The 14,873-nt window shown below is 51.9% G+C and overlaps 2 protein-coding genes across 2 annotated transcripts in view; one reads left to right on the top strand and one right to left on the bottom strand.

Moving 5' to 3' along the window:
- The window catches only part of LOC140350835 (cystatin-F-like), a gene marked incomplete at its 3' end in the record, with an annotated part of 240,847 nt that overhangs the window by 55,904 nt on the left and 170,070 nt on the right, over window positions 1-14,873 (bottom strand). The window lies entirely within an intron of this gene.
- LOC140351444 (echinoderm microtubule-associated protein-like 4) overlaps window positions 10,987-14,873 on the top strand; it is a 48,918-nt gene continuing 45,031 nt past the window's right edge. Inside the window, exon 1 of the mRNA XM_072437283.1 lies at window positions 10,987-11,268. Coding sequence (XP_072293384.1) covers window positions 11,253-11,268 — 16 coding nt within the window. The 5' untranslated portion in view covers window positions 10,987-11,252. The remainder of the gene's footprint in view (window positions 11,269-14,873) is intronic.

Raw genomic sequence — 14,873 nt, 5'->3', positions numbered from 1 at the left:
TCTCTCTCTTGATCAACAGCTGAACATTTCTACATTTACAGCTGGATTTATCTGAGACGTTAGATTTACAGCTTGAGCTTGTTCAGAGCGAATAGCGGGAGTAATTTCATCTCATTTATTGTTAAAATATAGGAGAAAATCATCAGAGCTGAGAGTATCTGGGAGTGAGGGCTCTACTGCTGTGACAGTGTGTTACCATGGCTACTTCTGTGACAGTTTGTTACCATGGTTACAGCGCTGAAAAGAAATGTAGTGTTACTTTGACTTCCATTAGATGTGAATAGTCTCTGGTTTGGGCCTCACACGGAGCTGCTGACAGGACAGGAGCAACTTTTCCTGCTTTTAGAGATTCTTCTGTGTGGGAGGAGCCAAATGATCCCTCTAGTTTTCTAACTCTTTGTTTATGTCAGTGCAGTTCTTGGTTGTACCAGGAGGAGGCGCTTTGACCTGATGACCTTCTGTTTTAACGGAGCTGCAGCATCAAGAGCAGACTTCAGAGAATTCATGGTCAAGTCGACAAATTGATCACATGACATGATCACATGACATGATCACATGATCACATGATCACATGATGTGATCACATGTGATCACATGACGTGATCACATGACGTGATCACATGATGTGATCACATGACATTTGATCACATGACATGATCACATGACTCCATTATTTCTTTGAATTTTGAGATAGATTTTTCAGATTTAGTCTTTTTCATTACAACTTTATTCTGTGGCTGATGATCTTTAAGAATAAACTGAAATGTAATTATGAAATGATCTGACAATATATAGTTTTGAGGGAAGACAATGAGGTCATTAATCTCTGTTCCATACGTTAGGACAAGATCCAGAGTGTTCTTGTGAGTGTGAGTCGCTTTATTTACATTTATTTACATTCTGAGTGAAACCAATGCTGTCTAACAAGGCGCTGAAGGCATTACTGAGAGAGTCATCACTCACGCTCACGTGGATATTAAAGTCTCCAGCTATAACTATTTTATCCCAGGCTAGCACTAAGTTTGATATAAAGTCAGAAAACTCTGTTAAAAACTCTGAATAGGGACCAGGAGGTCGAGAGAAAACTATGAACAAAACTCCTTTAGGTTTTTCATATTTGGACATGTGATCGACACATGAGGCTTTCAAATGAGTGACATGTGTTCATGAGCTTGAGATCACTGCTACGCCTCCACCTCTGTGCTCCTGGAGGTGTGGCAGGTAACATGGGTGGGTGGGGTTAACATGGGTGGGTGGGGTTTACATGGGTGGGTGGGGTGGACTCATTTAGTCTGGCGTAGTCGTCTTGTTGAAGCCACGTTTCAGTTCGAGCTGAAGATCTATGTTATAGTCACTAATTAATTCATTAACTAAGAGCGAGTTGGAGGAAGTTGCTCTAATGTTGATCAGCCAGATTTTACGTGTTTATTCATTGGTTTATTTGTGTCATTTGTGATTGTTATTTTCCTTAAGTTATTTGGTCTGAGCCTGAAATAGTTTTTCTGAGATGTGACTTTTTGGCATTATTTGTACGAGGGACACGAGGGACACGAGGGACACACACAGTCTCTATCTTTCTTGAATCTGAACACTTCACATGTGACAGAGCGGGCGAGAGTTCAGCGACAGAGGAGCGTCTTACACTGCTGCTCTGCGCCCGGGGCTCATCCCTGGGTGCTCACTTAACACGACTGAGACTATCGGTCAAATTCCGGACTAATAGGGATGAACCCTCCGAAGTGGGAGGGGCCATCCCTGCGTATGAGCCCCGGCTTTACCCAAAACCCACTCCAGTTATCAATAAAGACTACGTTGCTTTGAGGAAAACATCTAGAGAACCAGCTGTTGATGCTGAAAGAGGCTGTTCAGTTCAGCTTTGATCCGATTGGGCAGAAAATGTTACAGTGTCTGACATCGACTTTGCCAATTCACACACCTCAGCTACTTGTGTCATGATCTGTTTTGGTGTTAGATGTTTTTCTGTCTTTTTCCTCTGCTCCTCTTGGTTTCCTCCTCCCTTCTTGTTCTTCCACTGGTTACTGCCCCTTTTGTGTCTCTGCTCACTCACAGCTGGACCTCATTTCATTTCTAATCACTGGGTGTAGTATATTAGTGTGTGTGTTCCTTTTGTTCTTTGCAAGTTTGTCTGTTATTGCCCCCTTAGCCCCAGGATTCGAGCGTTTTTTCTGATCCTCTGTTTTGACCTTCGTTATTCCTGTTTGCCTTTACCGACCCTGGACCGCCTTGTGTTTCTCCTTCTGCCTGATCCCTGATATCGCCGTTAAGCCCGTGAACCGAACCTGGAAAGTGTTTCGTTTACGACTCTCTTCTGCTCTGACACTGCTGGAGACTGGACCTGACCTTTGCCTGAAGATTTTGTATTTTTCTTTGTCTTATTTTTGGGTTAAAGACTGTTTAATTCTTCGCCTGTCTCACGATCCGTAATTGGCTCCGTTCTGCCGTTCGTGACAACTTGTACTTTGAGCACTTCATATGTTTAGATTATACAAGTCATAGAACATACACAACAAAACTAACAGACATTTTATAAATTCAAAGTACTGATTCTACAGTTTACTTTTAGTCGAGGCAAAAGTTAATATTAAAATACCTTTTGCTTTGGAGTCGTCAGTTTACTTGAGATGATTCTGTGTCTGTAGTGACCTCCAGTGACCTGTAGTGACCTGCAGTGACCTGTAGTGACCTCCAGTGACCTGTAGTGACCTGCAGTGACCTGTAGTGACCTCCAGTGACCTGTAGTGACCTCCAGTGATCTGTAGTGACCTGCAGTGACCTGTAGTGACCTCCAGTGACCTGTAGTGACCTGCAGTGACCTGCAGTGACCTCCAGTGACCTGTAGTGACCTGCAGTGACCTGTAGTGACCTCCAGTGACCTGTAGTGACCTGCAGTGACCTGTAGTGACCTCCAGTGACCTGTAGTGACCTCCAGTGACCTCCAGTGACCTCCAGTGACTTGTAGTGACCTCCAGTGACCTGTAGTGACCTCCAGTGACCTGTAGTGACCTGCAGTGACCTCCAGTGACCTGTAGTGACCTCCAGTGACCTCCAGTGACCTGTAGTGACCTCCAGTGACCTGTAGTGACCTGTAGTGACCTCCAGTGACCTGCAGTGACCTGTAGTGAGTGACCTGTAGTGACCTCCAGTGACCTGTAGTGACCTGTAGTGAGTGACCTGTAGTGACCTGTAGTGACCTGTAGTGACCTGCAGTGACGTCCATTGACCTGTAGTGAGTGACCTGTAGTGACCTCCAGTGACTTGTAGTGACCTGTAGTGAGTGACCTGTAGTGTCCTGCAGTGACCTGTAGTGACCTCCAGTGACCTGTAGTGACCTGTAGTGACCTCCAGTGACCTGCAGTGACCTGTAGTGAGTGACCTGTAGTGACCTCCAGTGACCTGTAGTGACCTGTAGTGACATGTAGTGACCTGCAGTAACCTGTAGTGACCTGTAGTGACCTCCAGTGACCTGTAGTGACCTGTAGTGAGTGACCTCCAGTGACCTGCAGTGACCTGTAGTGAGTGACCTGTAGTGACCTCCAGTGACCTGTAGTGACCTGTAGTGAGTGACCTCCAGTGACCTGCAGTGACCTGTAGTGAGTGACCTGTAGTGACCTCCAGTGACCTATAGTGACCTGTAGTGAGTGACCTGTAGTGACCTCCAGTGACATGTAGTGACCTGCAGTAACCTGTAGTGACCTGTAGTGACCTGTAGTGACCTCCAGTGACCTGTAGTGACCTGTAGTGACCTCCAGTGACCTGCAGTGACCTGTAGTGACCTGTAGTGACCTGTAGTGACCTGTAGTGACCTGTAGAGCTCTGGTCAGCACAGACAAGGACCAGACTCACTGCTCTGGACGCTCAGCTCTGCTCTGGACGGCTGCTTCACTCTGGAGAAGATCATCATTAGAACATGGATCATGTTGTAAAAAGTGGAATATGTGATTGACACATTTACATTTGGCTGTGACACTAAAGTTCCTCTTTTCACATCAGTTTTAAAGCTCGAACCTGAAGTCGTTTCTTATGCATAAGTTTAAACATTAGAAGTTAGAACATAATTCACATGTTTTCTAAATCTCTGCATGTTCCATGGAAGTAAATCCATGACTTTGGGTGAGGAAAGAGCTGAAGAGGATTCAAGTGAGGAAGGAGCAGGACCTGAGGCATCAGCTCCTGCTCCTTAAGTCCTGCAGATGAACTGTGTGGACTTATGGAGCCTTCAACATGAGCCTGAAGCTGAGGGTGGTACCACAGGTCTGAAGACCTCCTGTCTGGTACCTGTGCCTAAGACACCGCGCCCCAAAGACTTCAACAGCTTCAGGCCAGTGTCTCTCACGTCCTGATGAAGACACTGGAGCTGGTCCTGGACCACCTCCGCTCCACCGTGAGCTCAGCCATGGACCCGCTGCAGTTTGCATATCGTCCTGGGATCGGAGTGGAGGACGCCGTCATCTCCTGCTGCACCGCTCTCTCTCTCACCTGGAGAAGCCTGGCAGCTCTGTGAGGATCCTGTTCTTTCATCTCTCCAGCGCCTTCAACACCATCAGCTCCTGAGGGACAAGCTGAAGACGGCTCCTGAGGGACAAGCTGAAGACGGCTCCTGAGGGACAAGCTGGAGACGGCTCCTGAGGGACAAGCTGGAGACGGCTCCTGAGGGACAAGCTGGAGACGGCTCCTGAGGGACAAGCTGGAGACGGCTCCTGAGGGACAAGCTGGAGACGGCTCCTGAGGGACAAGCTGGAGACGGCTCCTGAGGGACAAGCTGGAGACGGTTCCTGAGGGACAAGCTGGAGACGGCTGGTGTGGAGTACGACCTTCAGAGTGGATCCTGGACCACCTCACAGACCGGCCCCAGTTTGTGAGAGCACGGGACTGTGTGTCTGACACTCGAACCTGCAGTGTGGGGGACCTGCAGTGTGGGGGACCTGCAGTGTGGGGGACCTGCAGTGTGAGGGACCTGCAGTGTGGGGACCTGCAGTGTGAGGGACCTGCAGTGTGAGGGACCTGCAGTGTGAGGACCTGCAGTGTGGGGGACCTGCAGTGTGAGGGACCTGCAGTGTGGGGACCTGCAGTGTGGGGGACCTGCAGTGTGAGGACCTGCAGTGTGAGGACCTGCAGTGTGAGGACCTGCAGTGTGAGGACCTGCAGTGTGAGGGACCTGCAGTGTGGGGAACCTGCAGTGTGGGGGACCTGCAGTGTGGGGGACCTGCAGTGTGGGGACCTGCAGTGTGGGGGACCTGCAGTGTGAGGACCTGCAGTGTGAGGACCTGCAGTGTGAGGACCTGCAGTGTGGGGACCTGCAGTGTGAGGGACCTGCAGTGTGAGGGACCTGCAGTGTGAGGACCTGCAGTGTGAGGGACCTGCAGTGTGGGGGACCTGCAGTGTGAGGGACCTGCAGTGTGGGGGACCTGCAGTGTGAGGGACCTGCAGTGTGAGGACCTGCAGTGTGAGGGACCTGCAGTGTGAGGACCTGCAGTGTGAGGGACCTGCAGTGTGGGGGACCTGCAGTGTGAGGGACCTGCAGTGTGGGGGACCTGCAGTGTGAGGGACCTGCAGTGTGAGGACCTGCAGTGTGAGGGACCTGCAGTGTGGGGGACCTGCAGTGTGAGGGACCTGCAGTGTGGGGGACCTGCAGTGTGAGGGACCTGCAGTGTGGGGGACCTGCTTATTTTTGTAAGGCCCAAAATCACAACAACAGTTGCCTCTGAGGGCCACAGGGAGAAATGAATCAACAATGTCTGTGGTGGCGAGGGACGATGTCCCAGGGTCCTCTGTCCTTAGACTCTCCTTCTCGGCCAGGAAAAACTACAAAAAAAACCTCTTTGGGAAAAAAGCGTAGAAACCTGGAGGAGTTCCAGTGAAGGAGAGATCCGACTCTCACAGACGTGAGGGAGACTGGAGCTGGACCCACTCTTCAGGCAGATGAGGGACCGTCTGAGTCGAGCTGGAGCCACTCTTCAGGCAGAAGAGGGACCGTCGGAGGCGAGCTGGACCCACTCTTCAGGCAGATGAGGGACCGACTGAGGCGAGCTGGAGCCACTCTTCAGGCAGATGAGGGACCGTCCACACAGGGCAGGGACACTTCACCAGGGGAGGGGCATCTGGGTCCACAGGTCCTCAGGAGTGAGAGAAAGAAAAGAAGGCGGTGAACAGTTTGCAAGTGGAATCAAAAAATAAATATTGTTTGATAGCATAAGTAGTCAGAAGAAGAAGAGGACAGAGCTCAAGCTGTCATACTTCCCCCAGCACAGTTACTCCTAGGGCAGCGTAGCTGAAGCTGTGGGTTTATGTTTCTGTTCCTAACTACTCTGACCATAAGCGATTTCGAAGAGGAACGTTTTAAGCCTGGACTTAAATGAAGAGACTGTGTCAGCATATTTAACATGGGTCGGGAGCTGATTCCATAACACAGGAGCTTGGTAGCTAAACGCTCCACCTCCTACTGTACTTTTAGAGACTCTTGGCACCACCAGAAGGCTCTACCTCCTACAGTACTTTTAGAGACTCTTGGCACCACCAGAAGGCTCTACCTCCTACAGTACTTTTAGAGACTCTTGGCACCACCAGAAGGCTCTACCTCCTACAGTACTTTTAGAGACTCTTGGCACCACCAGAAGGCCGGCATTCTGAGAGCGAAGAGCTCTGTTTGGATGATATGGTTCTATAGCATCTTTGAGGTAGGATGGGGCCATGTCATTTATGGCTTTGTAGGTCAAGAGTAGAATTTTGAATTTGATTCTAGACTCGACGGGGAGCCAGTGAAGAGACTCCAGCACCGGCGTAATGTGCTCTCTTCTTTTTGTTCCTGTTAGTAATCTAGCTGCTGCATTTTGAACCAGATGAAAGCTTTTTATGGAGCTTTTAGGACCTGCTGCGAGCAGGGAGTTACAGTAGTCTCATCTAGTCGTTACAAATGCATGGATACGTTTTTCGGCATCACTTTTAGGCAGGATTCTTCTGATTTTGGCTCTTGTTGCGCAAATGGAAATAGGCTGTTTTACAAGCTTGATTTATATGAGCTTCAAATGAGAGCTCCTGGTCAAATAAGACTCCAAGGTTTCTTACAGTAGAACTGGAGGCTACACTGACATTGTCCAGTGTGACTATCTGCTCAGATCGAGCGTCTCGTAGATGCTTAGGACCAGCACAATGACCTCGGTTTTTTCAGGGTTAAGAAGCAGGTAGTTTAGTGTCATCCAGGTTTTTATCTCCTTCACACAAGCACTAAGTCTGTCTACTTGATCGCTCTGATCAGGTTTCATTGATAAATACAGCTGAGTGTCGTCTGCATAGCAGTGGAAGTTAATGTCATGTGACCTGATAATGTTGCCTAATGGCAGCATATAAAGAGTAAACAGAATTGGACCGAGTACCGAACCCTGTGGCACACCGTAAATTACTTTAGAGCTTGGTGAGGAGCTCTGGTTTACATTAACAAATTGGAACCTATCAGATAGATAGGATTTAAACCAGCTGAGGGCTGTTCCTCCAACACCTACATCACATTCTAACCTCTGCAGTAGAATGTTGTGGTCAATGGTGTCAAACGCTGCGCTGAGGTCCAACAGAACCAGGACTGAGACCAGTCCATCGTCAGCGGCTAATAACAAATCATTTGTGACTTTAACTAGTGCAGTTTCAGTGCTGTGGTGGGCTCTGAACCCTGACTGGAAGACTTCAAATAAGTTATTGTCCTGCAGGTGGCGACAAAGCTGTTTTACTACAACTTTTTCAAGGATTTTAGAGACGAAGGGAAGATTATAAATAGGTCTGTAGTTTACCAATAGGTCGGGATCTAGATTAGGCTTTTTCAGAAGAGGTTTAATGACGTCATGTTTGAAGGACTGTGGAACATTGCCACTTTGGAGTGAAGTATTTATTATATTAAGAATAGGGTCTATAATTAGGGGGAGAATGTCTTTGAGGAGCTTGGAATGGGGTCTAGGACACAAGTGGAGCTTTTAGAGGACATAAGGGCTGAAGTTCTCTCTGCTTGATCAACAGCTGTGAACCTTTCTAGGTTTACAGGTGGATTTATATGGGACGTTAGATTTACAGCTTGGGCTAGTTCAGGGCTAATAGCAGTGTGGGGACCTGCAGTGTGGGGACCTGCAGTGTGAGGACCTGCAGTGTGGGGACCTGCAGTGTGGGGACCTGCAGTGTGGGGACCTGCAGTGTGAGGGACCTGCAGTGTGGGGGACCTGCAGTGTGAGGACCTGCAGTGTGAGGACCTGCAGTGTGAGGACCTGCAGTGTGGGGACCTGCAGTGTGGGGACCTGCAGTGTGAGGGACCTGCAGTGTGGGGGACCTGCAGTGTGAGGGACCTGCAGTGTGAGGACCTGCAGTGTGTGGACCTGCAGTGTGAGGGACCTGCAGTGTGGGGGACCTGCAGTGTGGGGACCTGCAGTGTGGGGACCTGCAGTGTGAGGGACCTGCAGTGTGGGGGACCTGCAGTGTGAGGGACCTGCAGTGTGAGGACCTGCAGTGTGTGGACCTGCAGTGTGAGGGACCTGCAGTGTGAGGGACCTGCAGTGTGGGGGACCTGTAGTGTGAGGGACCTGCAGTGTGAGGACCTGCAGTGTGAGGACCTGCAGTGTGGGGACCTGCAGTGTGAGGGACCTGCAGTGTGGGGGACCTGCAATGTGGGGGACCTGCAGTGTGAGGGACCTGCAGTGTGAGGACCTGCAGTGTGGAGGACCTGCAGTGTGGGGGACCTGCAGTGTGAGGACCTGCAGTGTGGGGGACCTGCAGTGTGAGGGGCCTGCAGTGTGGGGGACCTGCAGTGTGAGGGACCTGCAGTGTGAGGGACCTGCAGTGTGAGGACCTGCAGTGTGGGGACCTGCAGTGTGAGGGACCTGCAGTGTGAGGGACCTGTAGTGTGAGGGACCTGCAGTGTGGGGGACCTGCAGTGTGGGGACCTGCAGTGTGAGGGACCTGCAGTGTGAGGGACCTGCAGTGTGAGGACCTGCAGTGTGAGGGACCTGTAGTGTGAGGGACCTGCAGTGTGGGGGACCTGCAGTGTGGGGACCTGCAGTGTGAGGGACCTGCAGTGTGAGGGACCTGCAGTGTGAGGGACCTGCAGTGTGAGGACCTGCAGTGTGGGGACCTGCAGTGTGAGGGACCTGCAGTGTGAGGACCTGCAGTGTGAGGGACCTGTAGTGTGAGGGACCTGCAGTGTGAGGGACCTGCAGTGTGGGGACCTGCAGTGTGAGGGACCTGTAGTGTGAGGGACCTGCAGTGTGAGGGACCTGCAGTGTGGGTGACCTGCAGTGTGGGGACCTGCAGTGTGAGGGACCTGCAGTGTGAGGACCTGCAGTGTGAGGGACCTGTAGTGTGAGGGACCTGCAGTGTGAGGGACCTGCAGTGTGGGTGACCTGCAGTGTGGGGACCTGCAGTGTGAGGGACCTGCAGTGTGGGGACCTGCAGTGTGAGGACCTGCAGTGTGAGGGACCTGCAGTGTGAGGGACCTGCAGTGTGAGGACCTGCAGTGTGAGCGACCTGTAGTGTGAGGGACCTGCAGTGTGAGGGACCTGCAGTGTGGGTGACCTGCAGTGTGGGGACCTGCAGTGTGAACCAAAACCAAACCAGGACAGAACCAAACCAGGACCAGGACAAAACCAGAACCGAACCAGGACCAGAACCAAACCAGGACAGAACCAGAACCAGAACCAAACCAGGACAGAACCAGGACCAGAACCAAACCAGGACCGAACCAAACCAGGACCAGGACAGAACCAGAACCAGAACCAAACCAGGACCAAACCAAACCAGGACCGAACCAGGACCAGGACAGAACCAGAACCAAACCAGGACCGAACCAAACCAGGACCAGGACCGAACCAGAACCAAACCAGGACCGAACCAAACCAGGACCAGGACAGAACCAGAACCAGAACCAGAACCAAACCAGGACAAAACCAAACCAGGACCGAACCAGGACCAGGACAGAACCAGAACCAAACCAGGACCGAACCAAACCAGGACCAGGACAAAACCAGAACCAAACCAGGACAGAACCAGAACCAAACCAGGACCGAAACAGAACCAAACCAGGACCGAACCAAACCAGGACCAGGACAGAACCAAACCAGGACCAGGACAGAACCAGAACCAGGACAGAACCAGACCAGGACAAAACCAGAACCGAACCAGCACCAGAACCAGAAGCAAACCAGGACAGAACCAGAACCAAACCAGGACAGAACCAGAACCAGGACAGAACCAGAACCAAACCAGGACCGAAACAGAACCAAACCAGGACCAGGACAGAACCAGAACCAGGACAGAACCAGAACCAGGACCAAACCAAACCAGGACCGAACCAGGACAGAACCAGAACCAAACCAGGACCAGGACAGAACCAAACCAGGACAAAACCAGAACCAGAACCAGAACCAAACCAGGACCGAACCAGAACCAAACCAGGACCAGGACAGAACCAGAACCAGAACCAAACCAGGACCGAACCAGAACCAAACCAGGACCAGGACAGAACCAGAACCAAACCAGGACCGAACCAGAACCAAACCAGGACCGAACCAGCACCAGGACAGAACCAGAACAGGACAGAACCACGACGAGAACCAAACCAGGACCGAACCAGAACCAAACCAGGACCAGGACAGAACCAGAACCAGAACCAAACCAGGACCAGAACCAAACCAGGACCGAACCAGGACCGAACCAGCACCAGGACAGAACCAGAACAGGACAGAACCACGACGAGAACCAAACCAGGACCGAACCAGAACCAAACCAGGACCAGGACAGAACCAGAACCAGAACCAAACCAGGACAGAACCAGAACCAAACCAGAACCAAACCAGGACCGGACCAGGACAGAACCAGAACAGGACAGAACCAGAACCAAACCAGGACGAGCCGAGGAGGTTAGATCCAGGTCTCGCGATGTTTGGTTGAGCTCTCGCGGGACTTGTCTGTCTTTAGTCTCGCGATGTTTGACGCGTGCTGCAGCTCAGGGGCGGAGTCGGAAACTGTGTGCAATCTGCAGTTGGTCCTGGTTTAGTCCTGGTTTAGTCTCGGTTTAGTCCTAATCCAGACCTGGCCCAGACCCGGTCCAGACCCGGGTGAGTCCGGTCCAAGCGCGTTCACAGCGGCGGGACTGAGGGACCCTCGTGCACGCGCAACGCTCGTGTCCGCTGTCGGCGCGCGCTCGCGGCTCGGCGGGAAACAACAGGCCTCAGTCACGCGCACGGGGCTGCGTCACGCGCACGATGGACGGCTCTTTAGGTGAGTCCTGCGCACGCGCACACGCACGAGCCCGGACCGCTGTGGGTTTCCACGTGTCAACCCCCCAGGCCACGCCCCCCGTGAGTCCACGGCCCAGGCGCGTGCGTTTGGAAGAACAAAGGCACCGGAATTGGTCCAGACTGCTTCCGGTTGTTCTGAGCCTGGTTTAGTACTGGTTTAGTCCTGGTTTAGACCTGGTTTAGACCTGATGATTTAGTCCTGGTTTAGACCTGGTTTAGTACTGGTTTAGTCCTGGTTTAGACCTGGTTTAGACCTGATGATTTTGTCCTGGTTTAGTCCTGGTTTAGTCCTGGTTTAGGCCTGATTTAGTCCTGGTTTAGACCTGGTTTAGTCCTGGGTTAGATCTGGTTTAGTCCTGGTTTAGTCCTGGGTTAGATCTGGTTTAGTCCTGGTTTAGTTCTGGTTTAGACCTGGTTTAGTTCTGGTTTAGACCTGGTTTAGTCCTGGGTTAGATCTGGTTTAGTCCTGGTTTAGTTCTGGTTTAGTCCTGGGTTAGTCCTGGTTTACAGATTACACACAGCTCCATAATATATACTACTATTACTACAGTATTGTTACTACAGTATTATTATTACAGTATTATTACACATGTCCCAGCGTCCCATGTCCTTTGACACGGGACATATGTGTGGTACTCCATATGTGTGTGTGGTACTCCATATGTGTGTGTGGTACTCCATATGTGTGTGGTACTCCATATCTTGTCAAGGTGACAAATGACATCCGCCTGAACACTGACACGGGCAAAGCCTCAGTCTTAATTCTGTTAGATCTGAGTGCTGCTTTTGACACTGTCGATCATGGGATCCTCTTACAGAGACTAGAGGACTGGGTGGGCATCACTGGCACTGCCCTAAACTGGTTAAGGTCCTATCTGGAAGACAGGAAGTACTTTGTTGAAATTGGTAGCTGTGTCTCAGACCACATGACCCTGACCTGTGGAGTGCCCCAAGGGTCAGTCCTGGGTCCCCTTCTGTTCAACCTCTACATGCTGCCGTTGGGTCAGTTGATACGCAGTGAAAATGTGTCTTATCACAATTATGCAGACGACACTCAGATCTATGTTTCACTATCGGCAGGTGAATATGGACCAGTAGATTCACTCTGTCACTGCATCCAACAGATCAGTTTGTGGATGCAAAACAACTTTCTCCAGCTGAACTCAGACAAGACTGAAATAATCATTTTTGGCCCACAGAAACAAAGAGAAAGTGTTAGCGGTCACCTCCAGAGTCTCGCTCTAAAACCTACAAACCAAATTAGAAATCTGGGGGTAATAATGGACTCAGACTTGAACTTTAATAGCCACGTCAAATCAATAATATCAGCAGCTTTTTACCATCTAAAAAACATTGCCAAAATCAAAAGTTCCACCACGAGCGGCACGCACCGCCACGAGCCGCACGTGGCTCCGCTTCTCCTCCTCTGCACCGGCGTTTCGACGCTCGAACACCGGCTCCGCGCTCCCGCACCCGCCGCCCCGGAGGTCTGTACCTGGGCGAAGGTGTGGCCCCAGCCCGCCACAGGAGCAGACACGGAGAGCGGGGCACCGGCTCCACCCGGAGAAAAGCAGCCCCATACAACCAAGGTACAGCCCCGTTTCTCTGCTTTCCCCGCTCCACAGACGGGGGCGATCTGGTCACAAAACTGGACTCATGCGTCTTGATTGGGCTAGAGCAACGCCGGCGTCTGGTATGTGGACTGCCGCTTCTGTCCCAACGTCTTTGTTTTGTTAGTCGTTTCCATTGTTTTGTTTTGTTCCCGCGTCTCTGTGTTGTCTTCTGTCTACATCCCTGTTCCTTAACTTCATCGGACATTACTGCACCGTCCATCGCTCATCTCCTCCCTCACTCCTGGACTATCTACTGCCCTAGCCGCCAGCTAACAGCTGGCTTAACACCTGCGGAGGTCCGTCATGGTATCGCGGGGCCTCCCTGCCGTGCAGACAAGGTCTGGGGCCAACGCCACTCACTCCACCAGCTTCAACACCCGGTCCACTGCTGCTTTTTCACAACTCTCTGCCCACCAGCTTCTAGTTAACCAGCCTCTAGCCACCGCCAACATTCTAACTGGATTACTCTCATCTGCTGCTAAGTTCCATCTCCTCCTCGGACTATCACTCCCACGCCTCCAGGCCACCGCTCCACCAACTTCTCGCCTACTCACCTACACCGCTGCTGACCTTCACCTCCTCAACCATAACCACCGTCTCCCAGCTGCTGCTGCCTCTGCAGCTAGCTCAGCTGGGATCCTTCGCCGGCCCCGCTACATCCACAGGGGCTCTGGTCTCTCCCATAACCAACACTCCAACGACGGCTCACCTATCCCGTCACTCTGGACTAGTTTTCGCCCCCCCGTCACCCCCACCTCCCGCACTGCCAACCTCAGCAACCTCCGCCCCCCCACCCCTGCGCCCCCATCCATCTCCGCGCCCCCATCCATCTCCCTTGCACTGCTGAACTGCCGCTCCCTCTCCAACAAATCACCTGTTATATCTGAACTGCTACTGGACAATAACATTGATCTGCTTCTCCTCTGTGAAACATGGCAACAGCCCCTGGACTTCTATGCTCTCAACCAAGCCACTCCCTCCAACTACACTTACACTGCCAAACCCCGCCTCTCCGGGCGTGGGGGAGGTCTTGCTGTTATTCATAAAAAATCTACATCCATCACTGAACTGAACCTCAACCTTCCATCCATCTCATCATTTGAATACCTCGCCTTCTCCCTCCCCAACTCTATCACCGCTATCCTGATCTATCGTCCCCCAAAGCCCCACCCCTCTTTCCTCACTGAATTGTCTGAACTCCTCACCATCGCATCCTCTCTCTCTGCCCGCCTCCTACTCACTGGTGACTTCAACATCCACATTGACTGCCCCAACGCCCCACTGACATCCGACTCCCTCTCTCTCCTGGACTGCTTCCATCTCACCCAACATATTGACTTCCCCACCCATACCAAAGGCCACACTCTGGACTTAGTCTGTTCCTCTCTCCTACCCATATCTAAGCCCCACCCCCTCCCCTTCCCACTCTCTGATCATCTCTGCATCCTTTTCTCCGCCCCCCTACCCTCGCCCCATAACCCCAAAAAACGCACCATCACCTACCGCAATATCAAGTCAGTCAACCCCCTCACGCTCTCCCAGCTCATATCCTCTGCTTTCCCCCCTGACTCCCCCCCCCTCTTCCCCCGACGACTATGCTGTCATGCTCAACACCACCCTCTCCGACTCCCTTGACTCCCTAGCCCCCTGGAAAACCTCCTCCGTCTCATACATCAACCCCGCCCTCTGGTACACCCCTGAACTCCGCACCATGAAGCAGACTGGCCTCCAACTCAAACGACTCCTCAAAAGAACCCGCCTCACCGTCCACGCCGAAGCTTTCAAATTACACATCTCCTCCTACCGTGACGCTCTCCAAGCCGCCAAATCTGCCCACCTCTCCACCCTCATCAACAGCTCCCACCGGAGCCCTCGCACCCTGTTCTCCACCGTCAACAAGCTGCTCCAGCCACCGGACATCACTCCACCCTCCTCCCCTGACCTCTGCAACTCTTTCCTCCTTGCCTTCAAT

Source organism: Eucyclogobius newberryi, unplaced genomic scaffold, assembly GCF_026437365.1.
Source record: "Eucyclogobius newberryi isolate DKJ021-1_F unplaced genomic scaffold, fEucNew1.0.hap1 SCAF_8, whole genome shotgun sequence".
NCBI lineage: Eukaryota > Metazoa > Chordata > Actinopteri > Gobiiformes > Gobiidae > Eucyclogobius > Eucyclogobius newberryi.
Note: the sequence above shows the minus strand (reverse complement) of the source record. Positions and strands in the feature narration are given on the sequence as shown.